This window comes from Heliconius melpomene, chromosome 13 (assembly GCF_056956725.1).
Source record: "Heliconius melpomene rosina isolate 202511_hmr_F chromosome 13, ASM5695672v1, whole genome shotgun sequence".
Taxonomy (NCBI): Eukaryota; Metazoa; Arthropoda; class Insecta; order Lepidoptera; family Nymphalidae; genus Heliconius; species Heliconius melpomene.
The window spans coordinates 15,790,252-15,808,409 of record NC_140401.1 but is presented as its reverse complement, the minus strand read 5'-3'; the positions used below and the strand labels follow the sequence as shown (position 1 = coordinate 15,808,409).

Genomic DNA, 18,158 nt, shown 5'->3' with positions numbered 1-18,158 from the left:
TTTATGCTATGTTGTCATTCTCTCGAACTGTTTAAACATAGCGCAGCGTTGTGCTCCGCCACCTAATACGCATAATTTTCTAAATAGAGAAATAATATGTCACAATTCTTGTTTTTACTTTAACTACCAACTACTACTAAAATATATAGGGGAGAGCGGGGCTAAAAGTTACCGAGGTAAGTTGTTCCGATGGAAATAATTTCGCGGGGAAAAGTGATAGGAATATTTAGTAAACATATAGTGAAATGCAATGTGATAGCGCACCCATGGCTATCATATTGAACAATCCAGTGGCACCCGAAACCAATGGAATAGCACACGTGTGTCGCTGGTGCACGTTTGTAAATATTTTCGCATTTGATATTTTTGGTCTGTCTCACAAATTGTAACGATTAGCCACGAGTATTTTAATGTTTCTTTTACATATATTATCTACTATTTCGGAACACTATTTGTAAATTATTTGTGTTTTTCCTAATCTTATTTATATTAAATTTTTTTATAACACGTGTTTTTGGGCTAGATGTTCCCTTTTTTTGGGGCATGTTGTGACCTCGGAAAAACTTTCGCTAATTCATTTGTACCAATAATGGGATGAAAATATTGTAATTTTTCATACTAAAAAGTATTGTAATTTAGTAACATGCGGACTTATGCTCGAAAATCAACTCGAGGTTATGAGGTTATATGAGTTGATGCAAAAAGCAGCGGATGTAGTTTTCAAAGATTGCAGTAATAAGATAAAAACTATTACCAAAGAATTCCATATACATATTGAGCGCGAAAAGATAAAGCTATAAAATCTTTGTTTATTATTTTGGTTTAACAAAATCAAAATAAGTTTTATTTTATATAAAATTATCTTTTACTTTTTAGTTCGTTGTTTTCCGCTTCAGTTTTTTTTTGTTCAAAATTAATTCTTTTTACGATTTTAAGTGATAAGTAACCTTAAAATGATACTTTTTAAAAGAGTGTTGGTTGTGGTGGTAGTGGTTGATAACGAGTGACATCTGTTGTGATATGTAAAACTTGACTCAATTAGGTAGGTATTATTTTTGTGGAAACTAACATTTTGGTATATTGACAAGAAAATACATAAAAAAATATTCTTTCCCTTTTTTGAAGTTGGTTGAAAATGAAAACATATTTTTTGAGGTTGGTTGAAAAGAAATGCAACGATGGGGAATCTTACTTCTGACAATAATTTTAACAAAGTTTTCCCTTGTATTACTATTCCAGTATAATTAAAATTTAGCAAAATAAAAACAAATTTTCTCAATTTTGACCAAATTTTATAATAGGAACCTAACCAAACTTTCATCAAACTATCCTTGAAGTGTATCCTTTTAAATAAGAAAAAAATCATTGGAATCGGTTGGCGTGATATTGAGTTATTCGTCATTTTGTCGCACACGTACCAATACAAATTTAATACTTATGTGATTTTCTCATAGATAACATAGTCAAAAATAGAATTAAAAAAAATTGGTTCCCACATGGGAAGCACTACCTTTCAAATAAAAAAAAACATCAAAATCGGTTCACCTAATCAAAAGTTATGAAGTAACATACTTACACAAAAAAAACAGTCGAATTGATAATCTTCTTTTCTTACAGAAGTCGGTTAAAAAAGATTTGCTTTTGCGCCTGGTGATTATTATGATACTGTTGATTATTCCTTAAATAAACTGGCTTTGTTCGATTATTTATTGTTTTTTATTGTGCAAATAATAGCTTTAAAAAATATGGTAACAATTTACCCCGGTCTGTTAACAACTTGCCCCAAATCGGGGTAAGTTGTTACTTTCCGACTTCAGTCACAAAAAAAATCATAATAAAAAAGTCTTACAAAGAATACTCCAAATTACTGTTTTAATTGCAAGTCTAGATATGTAAGTTGAATTTGATTACATTGTATAAATACTGAAATCAAGTATTCGTAGCAATATTTGAGATTAAAAAAAAATCGGAACTTTTGGCCCCGCTCTCCCCTACTCGTATTTCTATTATTTTATACAACGACTTCGTATCTCTGCACGCTAGTTTTAATCTTATAACCTGTTATGATAGAGTAAAAGGATTCTAGTCCTTCAAAGGTAAAATACTCGTATGTTCTTTTGATCTCTTACATCCGGGTTTGATTATGGCAATATATAAATAGCTATAATAGAATAATTAAGTAGGATAAAAAAAATATCGCTTACAAATGTTAATATTAATGGGTTTTCTTATTTTCCATTTAATAGATCAGGTTTTTTTATAATATTTCGTAGTATATAAAATTGTGATACATTCTGAACGTGCTCGACTGCACGTAACGTTTATGATTTCACATTTCATTCGGAGAATGTTAATTGTTTAAAAATAAAGTATTCGTTCATATTTGGCTAGATATAGCGACTTAAGTTCGTCGAGTTTTTTTAGTAAAATTGAGTAACGACAATATCTATACTTCTATATCTATACTAATATAATAAAGCGGAAGAGTTAGTTTGTTTGTTTGTTTGTTTGTTTGTTTGTTTGTTTGAACGCTAAGATCTCTGGATCTACTGGTCCGATTTTCATTGTTTTTGTTTTGTATGAAAGCTGCATTCTTCAGAAGTGCTATAGGCTATATAACATTACATTACACATATATACTAATATATTTTAAAGTACTTTCTAATTTGACATGCAATTTAGTCTGCCATGTTAATAACAACCGTCGCGTCGCTACGCAACCGTTACCGCGACATTTTGATATTCATCCTTATGAAAATAAATATAATAGTCACTATTAACATTTTATCTAGATTGAAATTATAGTTTACTGTATAACATTCTAATAAATAATTAAGGAGATGTCACTGATTCGAAATGACCTAGCCACCTAGCGGGCGGCACAGTATGACCGACGCGAACGGGCAGATGACGTTGACGGTTTTATAATTTTTCATACATTTTCGAACTTTATTTGCTGTTTATAATTAATTTAAAATACACTTTGATTCTCTTCTTATTTTATTTGATATTGCCCGCTAAAATTATCCTACTTAATAGAGAGAAATGTTTAGTTATTTCGTAGAGTCGATATCTATGTACGCACGTACGGAAAAATTTAGGTACTTTTTCTAATATTAAGAATACCTATCCTTTAGTTACTTTTAATCCTTTTGTTAGTTCATTTCAATAACTCAGATAATTTTTTCTAATAATGTGTTAACTTATTATTCTTTTTGATTATTTGAGCTTATATTTTCTTACTAATTCTATTGAGAATTGAAAATAATTTCATGAATATATTTAATAAATATTCTTATAGTTGAAGCAGGCGTAGCCGCGTCCGGGTCCACTAGTATTATTATAAAGGTTTTATTTATTATATTGTACCGAGAATAATAGTAGTGTTAAATTAATATATTTTAAGCCATACAGTGTATCTATATAGATGACAGCTACACAAGGGAAAATAAGCAGGAATCGAACCTGTGCCTCTTGGAAACCTTCCATCAGTCCATCCTCACTTCTTATCCAGCTACTTAAATTATACGTCGTTTTTTAATACGTTGTATTGTTGTTAGAATGTATGTGGGGAAATGCTATTTAATAAAAAAAATCTATTTATGAATTTATCTACAATAACATACATATATTTTGATACACACATAAGCTGACATCTTTATAATGAATAATAAAATATGATAATCGAGTCAAATTTATATACGGTAAAGCTCTGATGTAACTTGTTAGAGGTTGTGTTAGAAAGCTTATCAAAATTTAGTACAACTTGACCGCGAGTGGACCACGCCTCTCTGGGCACTAAGTTACATTTAAAATTACAACAAAATTGTTACGAAATAATAGTGAGAAGTAGACTTTATTGGATTCAGATTTTTTGTTATAAAAAAATTAGAAAAAAATTAAAGTCATTATGACTTTCATTTTTTTCTTAATATATTCATAATATTTTAGAAATATATTTTTACTGCCAAGTATCTATGTAAATATACACAAAGGCAACATTAACACTTCCCTAGTCATATAATAGTCCATATTATATTATATACGTTATGTGTCAGTCCGTTTGTTCCAATTTTAACGAAACCAGATGTCATTGTTTATTTCATATTTACCCGTCAAAGTACTTTGTTTCTGAGAAAGATGATTATGTAAATTTTGTATTGTAAAGGTTAACTATAATGTATCGCTCTTATTATCATAAAATTTTATGATAGTCTGACAACTTTGGTTCAAAACAGGAGTGGATTCTAAAGCCCGGCCTCCACCACGGGCGGAACTACCGTGGGGAGTTCCTTATTTCCACGTTTTACAATAGGTAAAAAATTGAAAAAGTTAGTTAATATTTTTTTTTTCGAAAAATTTTTATATAATATACTTATTGGTACTTACGTCCGCTGTCAGTGGAAAGCTTCATCTTCTCTAGCATGGTGGTATCTCGGTCGTTGTAGATAAGCACGGCGGAGGCATTTGATCGCCACGCATTCTGAACCTAAAATAAGAACAGATAAACTAATTTTACTATATTATAATTATTTTTTTTCAGCTTCCCGCATGTAGCAAGGTATTTCAATTCGTCGAGTGGGAATCGAACCCTCAAGCGTGTCACGTTTACCGTCACACCTTTGTGCTCCTGTGCCATAAGTCCACAAATGACTTCGAATATAAATAGGTAGGTACACATATTTCAAATATATATTTTCATTTTTCCACGCTGGTTAGACCACAACAAGTATTTAGTTAGCTAAAAACGGAACTACTTATGACTGGATTTTCCTGCATGATGCAAAATAAACGTGAAAATAACATTAGAGAAATAAGGTTTAATTAAAGTGACGTCGCCGTAACGCACATTACGTCCTTCAGTTAAAATAGTCGGGATAACTAAATCATAAATTATAAATATACTTATATGATGCTTTGTAAAACCACCCTGCACCCTCCGATAAGGATTTTCCACTGATGTGATTTTAAAAACCGCATTTCCATTCCACAGTGCGTGCTCAACCTTTTAATACATACGTCTAGCTTCATTTTTCCAGAATTCTTTTTAACGTATACAAAATTATGAATTAAAATAAAAATGTAAATGAAAATACAGACAGGCGCATTAGAAAATGCTATTAATACTTGTACGTTCAAAAAAAAGATAAAGGGCTATCAATCTTCGTTATCAAAATAAAATAAATTCAATCCCTAATCTTTTAACACCTGGGCGAATCGAATACAAATATTACAATGAAACGCAAAGATTTCAACATAATGTATATATTATGTGAAATGTATATCTAAATAATATTTAAATTATTGTATTGAAAAAGTAATGTATAGCTGTTTTTTATGTAGATACACGGGTAGTGTACCACGGACTAACTGCAAAGTTTTCCAAAAATACTAAATATACGCGATTAATCCACGATATTATAAAAATATTTTTTTAAAATTTATTATACATTTCTACCCCTTCTATAATTTTCCCGTTACATATAGCAGGGTACATATTTCCACACATTTTCAATAACGATACTTAATTTTTAGGTTTATGCATAAATAAATACAGAAATATTAAAATAGAAACAGACCTTTAGCAAAAGTTCGTTTTCTATTCACCCCATCAATATTACAATATATTGGCAACATTATTATTTTCGTCATTATATTGCATACGTATTGTGTCCACTATCACTGTATTATTGATTAATATTGGTCACATATTACAGTTTGGTAATATCACTGTATTAGTAGGCTTTAGTTAGCAAATATAATAGATAACTATTATGATATGGGAGATAATTGAATATTGTTTGTGTGTTATATTAAATACTATTTACAGTTGGCACTAGGTATATCTATAGAATAGTTTACGTAGATTTTTTAAATTTAGCCATCATCCGATGAATACTAAGCTTAAATACAATAAAAACAAATGACAAGAGTCCGCCATATCACGAAATGTCAATCTATACTAATATAATAAAGCGGAAGAGTTTGTTTGTTTGTTTGAACGCTAAGATCTCTGGATCTACTGGATCGATTTACTTTGTTTTTGTTTTGTATGAAAGCTGCATTCTTCAGAAGTGCTATAGGCTATATAATATTACATTACACATATATACTAATACATTAAAATACTTTCTAATTTGACATGCAATTTATTCTGCCATGTTAATAACAACCGTCGTCGCTACGCGACCGCGTTCGTTACCGCGTCATTTTGATATTCATCCTTATGAAAATAAATATAATAGTCACTTTTAGCATTTCATCTAGATTGAAATTATATTTCTATACAAATTATATTCTTATATTTCAAGCAGGCGTAGCCGCGTCCGGGTCCGCTAGTTAATGATAAACAGACAGTGATTTATCCCGGTTTTAAGCTTTACATTTTATCCCACATATAAGACACTTAAATTTTAGCTTTTTGGATGTTGTTGTTCGATACGTTGCGTGTTGAGTGGCAGAACTCAACGCCGCACTTACGTCCATCGCGCTTACAGTCAAACTCTGTCCCTCTGCCCCACGATGGCCTCCGATGATTACAAATAAGGTCCCTACACAAAGAGTAACATGTTAGTTAGAGTAACATGTATATTCGTAACTTTCTTTTTTTAGCTGCACCCAGAGAACTAGAAGGAGCCTGGGAACTTAGTGTTCTTAACACTCCGTTCCCCATTAAGATTACTTGCGTTCCCCACTTTCCGCTGAATTTTCAAATCATTGCGTGTTGAGTGACGGAACTCAACACCGCACTTTACCTCGTTAACCCTTTGCATTCGAGCCTTTTGCTGTTAGCTTTATAATGTCGCAAATACGGCGACAACGGAGTGCAAAAGGTTAATAGAGAGCTAAATTAAAATATAAAATATATAATTCCCCCGCATTCAAATTGAACACACAAACGTCACGTTAACTGTCACACGCTGTAGTCCTGTGCCACGAGGGCCTCGATTGTAACTCTCTTTTTTTTTAATTACAACCATTAATCGAACCTGCTTTCTATAAGCCAAAGAATGATATAACAAAATATTTAAATTTTCTAATCAACTATCACTTAATATTAATAGCACGCGGCATAATATATCTATCTTCTTATTTATATTCAACCTTTCACCTTTGCTTGAACAGAACTTTTCCTGCTATTAATTTAGAATATAAGCTGCATTTGACGTGCATCCGGGTAGTACATTTATCTCAACGTAATGAAATTTCTCTACGGGAAATCGCATTCCCAGTTTGAATACAAGATATTCTGGGAATCTAAGGGAACTAAATAGATTGCATTCGTATCTAAGTTTGCTAAATGACTTGGTAATGGAAACTATTCCAAGCTAATACTGTGAATTAATATTCATATGTATTAACTTTGTTGAAATTATTTGTTCTATAGTTATTAACATTAACAAGAATAAATTTAACAAATGCATGTAATATTTTTTTCGCTTCCCGCTGTATCTCGCACATAGCTGAGGGAACCTGGGAACCTAGTGTTAAGACACTCCTGTCCCATTAAGACACTTCCGTCTTTATTTTCCGCCGACTTTTGTTTGAATTAATTAAAAACATCTTTAAGAAATTATATAAAAAATATTTACGATACGCATTCGATTTTGTTAAGTAGGTTAAACATTAACAGGAAAAATGTATATGTAATTCAGAACAAAATAAGGAAACAAATTAATATGTCAATGTGCTTTTTTACAGCTACCGCGCCTAGTATAAGTAATAATTATTATTAACTTAATAATTTATTTCTCTTTTTTATTGTCATGTCATATAACATAGCTTACCGTACCTTAATCTCAAAGTTGCAGTTTCCACGCCTTATGACGGCGATCCAAGGCTCACTGGGCAGGGGCTCGCTGGGCGCCGCTACGGAAAGCAGCGGCCAGGTGCAGCCGGTGTGGTCGCGCTCGCCGTCCGGGCCCTTCGCCCGCACGTGCACCGCCATGCCGCGGGACGAGCCGACGTAGCCCTCGCCGTATTTACCGGACTGTAACAAAGATAAATATATTTATTATATATAGATAGTTACTAATAGATAATTAAATATATAATTGTTATAGAATAACACAATTTTTATCGTTGAAAATTATATGTTTTACATTTCGAGAATTAAGTCTAGACCTACGAATCATTTCCTACATAAGAAGGAGGAATCAAAACATATTCGTATAAGGTAAAGTCTTACTTTAAAAAAAAGGTCAAATATTTATATTTAAAAGTAACAAACGATCACGTACGTAGCCTTGGAATATCTATTCTATATTTAACATGTGATATCGGATCAGGATCTGCCATATATGGCTTACGATAAAGATTATTTATTATTAAAATTATAATATGTGCTTAAGTTACTCCTTACTTCAACCATCTTACTACTAAATATTTTGTTAAACGCTTTGGTTATCATAGTATACAAAATCTATGGAAGCACAAAAAACATCAATAGATTAAAATTTGAAGGTGTGAATTTTTATTTTTATTAGATATATATTTTTTACGTTTTTTCATCTGTAATATTAATTTCGTATCTATATTTATATTCTGTATACATAATATATGCATTCACAATATTAAGTAATATCGACAATAACCGCATCATGTTTAGTTGGTAACAGAACAGGCCTAGAGCGACTATCGTTTGTTTTGGTTCATTACAATGGAAACCGCGTAATCGCTAAACCTGTTATTATAGGAAGTAGTATACACAAGCTGCAAATATTTAATATATTTTTTTAGGTTCACGCTACAGTCCGCATATGGCGGGATAGGAAAACATAAACTAGTGTCAAAACACTCCGTTCCACGTTGAGTGGCGAAACTAAACGCCGCTAGTCTAGTTACCAGAGCAAGTAATATAACATAGAGATAAAATTATTTCGCACGTGATTAGCATATCGTAAATATTAATCAATCAAGTCTTGTAATACATAAATAATTATTACTATCTTATCATTCAATTTAAAGTTATTATTGCATTAAACAATAATGTATGCAATTCTAATTTAATTTATCTATCTAATATGTTGTTTATGATCTTGTACTGAACACCAGTTATAATAACGATAGTTATGTTATTTGAACTCATATTTACTAAGTAAATGTTTTTGCTTGAATATACAATTTTAAAGTATATATACATAAATTAATTATAACTTAGTTCAGATTTAGTTTATAATATTTAGGTTTAAAAGAAAAAGGATACAGTTCTTTTTTAATATTTTCTTAGATACACTGCAGAGGTTATGTAGCCTAAGCCTTACAATTAGCATCACAGTCGAGTTCGCCGTGCGCCATACTAATCGACAGTGAGCTTCCGCTTCCTTGTTACAAAGCCTCGATACTTGCTTCAATGTGGTTTCAAACAAAAAATCTAAGAAGAAATACTCAATTTCTTTAAGGCAAAATCTTCTTAGTACTTATTTTCTTTATAATTAAAATGATAAAAGAGAAAACCAATATATTTATGTATGCAAAATGTAATACGCTACGTAGTGACACTACTGGTGCCAGACATTAGGTATGTGCCAACATAATATAATTCAAACTATTTTAAATTAAATTGTATGAGAAATATATTATACGGTGATGTACCTATATCTGGGTACGTACGTACTTTAGGTATGAAGATTTGTACTTTATGGATTATCCCATCCCACGAAAAGGTTGAGTTTCATAAATAAGCCATGAGTGCCTAGTGGTGTAAGGTACGCCGTATGACGGTAAACGAGTTGGTTGTGGATTTGATTACTTGGCAGGAAAATTAATTAGTACAATTTCTTCGCTCTTGTAAGACAAACTCTGGCGTTCAGTTCTGCCCCTCGACGCAAATTGTCTCCAAAATGGAGTGTTTTGACATTAGGTTTCTACCTGCCTCTTCTAAAAAATAATTAATTGCCATAAAATATCTATCTTCATATTTTTATCTATCTTAAAATTCTATCTTTATTTAATAATAATTCGAATGAAAAACTGGGTGTATTAAACATTTAGTCAACAGTATATAAAGTTTAGTGACATAATATTATGATAATGACGATAACTCATGAATACTTAAACAGCTGTTACTGTCTTAAAGACAGTAAAGTTCAATCACATTAAATTTTAAGTAATGATATTTATTTAAGAAATTCGTAGCAACAAAAAATGTAAATAAAATTTCGAAAATTTGTTTTTATATCTTCGATTTACACTTTAATATGTTACAAAATAATTTATTTGGACGGAGCTACAAATAAATTTACACTTTAGAAAAGTGAGTGGTAAGAGAGGTAGGTGGAGACCTCGGTTAACCTTCGAAAACACAGTATCGAAGATACTCGAGGAAGATTACGTAAAAAGTATGTTTGATTGATTGATTGATTGAAAAAGTATGAGGACCCCCCGAAGGACATGTATGAAGAGGTTGATGACAGTGGACGAGGTGAGAGAAGTATGTAGACACCGTAGCGTTTGGCGCTCCGTTCCCTCTGACTACCCCGCTAGGGATAAAGCGTGCATTATATTTAATTCTAAAATATTTTATTTTAGAATTAAATATAATGCAAAATGTATGTATGTAAAATGGGTGATCAGTGAAACGTAATATTTTGAAGAGACGCCATCGCCATGTCATCCATGCGTATTGAACTTTGACATGTAAACGGATGGTGTGACTTTATAGCTGTATCTCTTTATAGCTGTTACAATGTAGATATTTTATATAATTTTTTTTAAATGTTTTTTTTGTCTGTTATTATCTATAGCTAAGTGACAGATAGCCCATATAATATATACTATATAGTATAACATTTATGTACCAACTAACGAGGACGTCTAATATTTGCACGATATATAAAATTATATATATATATCAATGTTTTTTTTATTAAATTTAAAACTAGTGACAAATAAAGTTATCATCTCTAAATTATTTCACCTAAAAAAACTTTTATTAGACGCTGAAGCATCAAAGTCTACCTCATTCTGGGTCACTGCCAATCCACGCTACCGTCAAATAGCTGTGTATAAATATTGGTGAGAAATTCGTTAACACTTCCACTGTAAAAACACGCTATCGCGTAAATTTTAGTGCCAATTTCACAGCCAACAAAATGGAGGATGACGAGCCGATACGCAGTGTAAAATGTATAGAGCAGTGGTTCCCAACCAATGGTCCGCAGAAGCCTGGAAATGGTCCACAAACAATTTAAATTTAAGTGCGGTGAGGCAGGTCCTCGAGTGGGGATCGAATCCACAACCGTCGCTTTAGAGTCACACGCATGTGTAGCAGCGCCACGACGACCCCAAATTACAATTTGTGTTTCATTATCACAATTTATGTTGATTATACTGACAGAGTGGTCCCTGCTAGCAAGATTGATATAAAAGTGATCCTTGAGCAAGAAAATGTTGGGAACCCCTGGTATAGAGCATCTAATGTCACGCAACGGTAACGTGAAGTAATTATTTCAAGCCAGTACAAGCACTATTACGTGGTTTTATAGTTGAATTTACTATTCTTTCCTTAGTAACTTATTATACAATTGGGGCCAGTTGTGGCGCAGGGGCACAAAATGTGCTTGTAAACGCGACTGGTTGTGGGTTCAATCCCCATTCGAGGAAATGAAATATTTATTTTAATTTATATTTTCATTTCTTCGCCTCCTCCTGCCACCTCCTGAATTCAGTGGAAAGTGAAGAACGGAGTGTCTTAACACTAGGTTCCCAATGCCTATCCTGCTGTGTGCGGGATACAGCGTGAAGCAGAAAAACAACTTTATAGGCGCCGTCGTAAGACATTATGTTATTGTGAATGCAAACAATTCAATTAAAACGGCAGGGGACGATAATTTGTTACTTCAGCCCTTCGTTTCTCGATATTAAAACAATACGCTATACATTTACAATAAAGATTATAGTAGCTGAACGCCAGGCAAAGATATTGTTTCTTTATGTTTTATTTATATAAATAAATAAATATATTAGCATTGATTAGTATGATGAACTTACTAGTATTGAAAATTAAATATATATAATACATATGTATGTATATACAATTATACATATTAAGATATTAAATATTTCCTTACTAAATAAATTAAATAATCTGTCTACATAGATTCGCAACATCACCTCTCGAGATATTTTTAAAGTATACAATATTTATAATGATTATGGAATCTTGCAAAAATTAGAGACGAAAACGCTCTAACGACAGCCATTAAAAATGCAGGGTCACTTCCCGTCTGACACGAGATCTTCAGTTCCATTATACTTAATATTTACGAAAAACAGGTAAAAATAAGCAAGAGCTTTTTGATGAACGTTAAACTAAGTATGTATGCGAATGAATTTCATTTCTTTCTTCGCTCTGGTACCAAGGCAAAAGCGCGGCGTTGAGTTCTGCCACTCAACACGCAATGCCTCGAAAATTCAGTGGAAAGTTGGAAGTGCCTTTACACTCCGTTCCCAGTATAAGGCTGAACAATAAAATGGAACAATATTACGTTGTTAAAAATTAGTGTTGCTCATATAATTTACTGTATTCAACATGTGTTTTGAATTAAAGTTCGCTTTCAAGCTATACTGAAGCGTTAGGTGCACGTTACTAAATATAGAATGACAAAGACGGTTTCATTTAAATATTTAAATTTTACGATGAAATTAATTTAAATATTATATTTTTTTCCTCTGTCTCTTTCTTGTAGACGTAGAATATTCATTGATATGTAGCTTTGTTATTTAGTTATTTAAAAACATAATAGTTCGATGAAGTTAGTACTAAATATTGCACTTTGTTGCCCAATTCAAAAATAAAAGTAGATTAAATAAAAAAAAGATCTATTTTGTTACTGGTTTTCGAATTCGAATTTGAAATAAACAAAGAAAATCGCTATTTTGACAGCACAATTTAAATTTAAGGCCAGCTGTTCTCATGACATACATACATACTCGTATATTAGCTACCAGGAATTGATTATATAAATGAAGTAAGTTATTAATATGCTTTTATTACATCTAGTTTTAGCCAATTGCTATGAATCACTAAAGTCATTTAGACTGCCGGACACCACCTTTGAAAACTACCCACTGACACTATATGTTATCATTTTTTAGCACAAAATGGCGTCAAGCCAAAATCGATTTTATAAGGCCGACGCACTCTAATATATTTATCGCACTCAAATATATATTTAAAATAACTAGAGTAACGTAAAAATTTAGAAGGGAATGGCCTCGGTTATTTTTGTACTTCTTAGGTTTATTTAAGACCGTTAGTGGCAAACTGCGTCGGTTAACCGATGACCAATCCAGTTAATTAAAAGTACAGTTCAAAATCGCTCTTGATCTTAAATTAGTATCGGCGCCGGCAGCTGGTTGCTCACTCAAACGAATTGCTGCTTAACACATTTAAAATTTACTCACATCCTGTTGTTACAAACGTTTATATTTATACAAAGACGACCCGATTAACGATTTTATACTTTATTTTGTTTATAAAATCGATTTAATTTTGATTTATTGAAATTTTAATTCATATTCTCATTTCTTCGCTCTGGAGTGGAAGTAAAAGCGAAATTCAGCGGGAAGTGGGGAACGGAGTATCTAGGTTCCCTCTGCCTGCTGGGTGCGGGATACAGCGTGAAATTGAATTATTTATTTATTTAATATACGTACAACAAGAATGTACTAATGTAATGGATTCTTTATCCATATTAACCTTATATTTCAATCGTAAATATATAGCCGAGGACGTGTTTTAGTTGTGAAATGACGGTTTTTTAAATGATTATTTACCTAATTCTTAATAAAGTGTGGCGGTTTACCAGTAACGCAGTTCGAAGGGCAATCTAAGATTTCACATGTTTCCTTTCACTGATATTGCGCAATCTTAACCCACTAAAATCAAGTTTTGATACGTTACCCTTTGGTGGTTTCATTTTGATGCATGGGTTTTATATTAGAGAATTTGTAACTGTGAGATTAAAACTTTTAAATTTTAGAAGAAACTTTATAATATTTAAGTTGATAGCTTAATTTTTTTTTATTATAAGGAGAAATAATTCTTGAGTTTGTACAGTAGGTACCTTGAAAAAGAACGTCATATTTTATGCAATAGAACCACAACATCCATATAGAATTTATATGACCTGAATGTTAATCACTTTCGTTTGATTAAAATCGAGTAGTATTCAAAATTGTGTTACTTACACCTAAGGTTAGATATACTAGATCATTTCTTATGTAAAATATATAAGTAAATTATTTATTTCTTCGAGTGAGAATCGAACCTGATGCGTTTACAGTCGCACGCTTATGCCTCTTTTCCACGACTTTTTAATGCAAGAAGCATAATAGCATGTGTAATCTCTGTGTAAAAAAACATTGTATATACTGTTACTGCGAAAATGATTGTTTAATTTTCAAAGTTCGGTAACAATCGACTCTTTAAAACAATGAGTAATTGTTAAGAAATAATTATTCAATAATTTCTGTAATTGTATGCAGTATTCGATGACTAAGTAAGGTAACCCTTGTGTGTGACACGTACTTGTTTCTTTGCTTCAAATACTTTTTTTCAGGTTCACGCTCTATCTATACCGCATGTAACAGAATAACCAGAGGAAGCCTTGTGGTAATACTCCGCTCCCACTTTCTCCGAATTCTGGAGGCTAGAGATTGAGGGGACAGAACTCACCGCCGCACTTCGCCTTGACAACAGAGCCAAGAAATGAAAATATTAAATACAGAGACTATTGTAGGTTTCATTCGTGGAGTGGAAATGAAACTCACCACCGTCGCGTTCCACGACTGGCCTCTTAATATTATATTCAATATTAATAATCGCTTTACGAATAAATCGATTTAAAAATATGGTCAACGTATAACAAAGATAATAAACTAGCACCATAGTATGTACATAAGTACGAGTATATGACATAAATAACTAAGAACTGCGTAAATAAAGAAGAACTGCGCGTGAGCTATTTGACCTTAAAAAAAACCTTTTTCCACATTTTACAATATTCTTTTTAGATTGCCTTTCCGACATTTATGATTTTAAGAAATGTTTATATATATTTTTATGTATATATATATATTGTTTAATTAGAAGGCAGGAGTTACTAACAAACAAAAATAACATTATATAAAAAGAAACATTCCAGTTGGTTAAAAATAGTATACCTACTACTATATTCAAAACAGAAATTGTTTTTATAACATAAAATATCAATAAAATCCGGTTGTTGAGATTTTTTCCCATTATTATTAAGTTGATATCCTATAAATAAATAGAATCACGTGTTTATACCATTATCAATACTTAACGTATTCAACAAAAAACAAATAATAGCTGGCTCATCCATCATGCGATCTGTCAACTTTACGTCAACGTTACAAGTTTACAACTTTACAGGTTTTTCTTTCACTTTACATCTGTGAATTTATTATTTTTTATATTTAAATTTAATAATATATAAATTTTTCTTTTTAATATAGAATTTTGAGTTAACTTTAAGTTAAAGGAATCTCATTAGAAAGTTTTTAATAACTGTATAGCAGCTTAACAAAAAACAATTAAATTGCTTTAGTATAGTTTCATCGACTATCAAAAACCAAATAAAATATATCACTTTATATCAATAGTTATCAAATGATACGAAAATGAAAAATAATTAGCTACGAGGCCGTCGTAGCGCAGAGAATGCTTCGAACGGAGGAAAGTGGGACGACGGAATGTCTTAACACTAGGTTTAATTTGGATACCCTACTAAATGCGGGGTACAGCGTGAAGCTGTAGAAAGAAAGAAAAACAATAGTAAACCCTTCATGAATGAAGAATGAATGAGTGATAGGCATTCTTTGTTTTATTATAATAGTGCAAATGAAAAGTATCTACTGTTTCTGTTTTTTTTTAATTGATCTGAATATATTCTTCATACATTCATATGCATTGACCAACATATTAATTATTGTATGATTATTATCGATTTTAGATAATGCGATATAAAATCACGGTGGGTATTCCCGCAGATAACATCTACGGTCTATATATTTTATATTTAGTGGGTAAGGATTACAAATGTTCCAATTAATGTTTTTATACGTAGTACTGTAAAAACTTTAAACTTGGTCATTCTAATTGAAATGGTTAAGTGCGAATACGACTCAAGCACTGCGTGGTTCTCTACTGGAATCATAGTGTTGAGTGTGAGTGTGTTAGACTACATAACTTATTCCTCTTTAATGGCAAAAACAATTTCCTATTACAAGTATAAATACGCGGTAAAAATATAAATAAAGTAAAAGATAATATTTGTTGTTTAATTTCACTTTTATTGTTATGTATGAGTGGATAGTTTGTGGGCATACGTTCTGCTGGATGCTCGCCAAAGTCGCACACGAGAAACGTCGACTGGGGTATTTAAGCTTTGGTAAACAATTTCTTACATTTATTCAGCTTTACGTTGTTCCAATAAGTAAAGTAATAATCGTATAATGTAAAACTCCTATTTTCAATACTATACAACACCCTGGCCCTGGTCTATTTTACCCGACTGGGAGTTCGATTTTTCCATAAAAAAAAACTATTACTACTATACTATTTAACTAACCATATAATATTTTGATACGAATTAAATAAAAAGTACCTTTTGTCTAATGTTTTTCATAAATGAAAATATGAGGTTTTTTGTTAGGACACTCCGCCTAATTCTAGGCACATTGCAGAGGGAAGAAATGAAAATATAAATAAATAATAATTAATATTGGGAATAGAACCCACAACCGTCGCGTTACAGTCATACGTTTGTGTCTTCGTAACGGAACTCATCTCTTTTACAAGCATATACTGACCCGTTGTGCCTAAACTATGAGTAGGTAATTAATATTATGAATTAACAAAGTATTTTTTTTTGTTTATTAATATAAGTACATTAACATACAAATACATTATTATCGCATAATAAATGTTAACATATATTTTAAAGATAAACATTATAATCCGATGATTTCATAATGATTCATATAAAATATTTAAGTCACACTAAATGTATAAAGTAAACACTATTTACTTCTTGGTTTGTTTTGAATATTTAAATAACTAAAGTCTGGAGAAATGAAACAGTTATGTCCCTAATTTATGTTTATAAGATATCTCATACAAATATCAAGCTTTTACCGTTTTAAATTCAATTTGTTGTAAAAAATAAGGTATATTTCGTATTTGGTATCTTATTATATATGTATGTAACCTGGATAAACGGAGACTCACAAATAAAATTAGGGAGGCCAAAGAACTAGTTTCGAAGTAAGCCTTTAGGTTAATGTTACAAGCGACCTGAGTTTGTGTAAGATTTGTATTTTGTATCCCGTACGTAGCAGGGTATTTCTTAATGGGAACACTTTCACTATCGCTGTATTCTGGAGGCATTGTGTGTTGAGTGGTGAAACTCAAAGGTTTTGACGGGTTGGACTTGGTGGTGGATGGAAATAAAAATATTATCTAAACGCTAACCAAAATGTGTAAACAAACTGTCATATCAAATCTACAATGTAAATCTATTTTCATATTGAAAAATTTGGCAATTTGATTAAATTGTACCTTTACAAATATTTTAATTAATTTTACAGAATTGCTTCTGTTCCAGAAAGCTTTCGCTTTTAAACCGTTCGCCGCATAGCCAGAGGCTGTAGCGAGGTATCATTTCTTTTAACTTTGACGCCAAAAAGAAATCTTTTGTAATACCTATCTAATAGAATATATTAAATAAGACTCAAAATTTCATTTATAATAGCAATACACTAAAAAAATATATTAAACACGCCAAAACTACTCAACCGATTATCATGGAACTTTGTACACATATTCTTAGAAGTATTAAAGAAAGGACAGGATACTTTTTATTAAAAAAATATTTATAAGAAATGTTGAAGAAATGTTTGGCTATAATATAAAAATAAGTTTAAGCGGGCGAAGCCGCGTTTGAGTAGAACCAACGTTTAATTTTCATTTAATTAAAATCGTAAACGACACAAACAAATTACCATTAATTAAGTGATTATGTTATAAGACTTTTGTACGAGTGTTTTACGTACGTGGGAAAGCCTGTTTGTTGGGATTATTGAAAACCATAGATTTTTTTATTGGATTTTCTCATGAAGTTAAATAATAG

General features: G+C 31.4%; 1 protein-coding gene across 6 annotated transcripts in view; it reads right to left on the bottom strand.

Annotated features, from left to right (window-relative positions):
• The window catches only part of gol (ring finger protein goliath), a 67,949-nt gene that overhangs the window by 14,940 nt on the left and 34,851 nt on the right, over positions 1–18,158 (bottom strand). For all 6 annotated transcript variants that reach the window (XM_085195897.1, XM_085195898.1, XM_085195899.1 and 3 more), the window contains exons 3-4: positions 7,793–7,990; positions 4,390–4,489 (exon numbers count right to left, since the gene is read on the bottom strand). In XM_085195897.1, the coding sequence (XP_085052023.1) occupies positions 4,390–4,489; positions 7,793–7,990 (298 nt within the window). The remainder of the gene's footprint in view (positions 1–4,389; positions 4,490–7,792; positions 7,991–18,158) is intronic.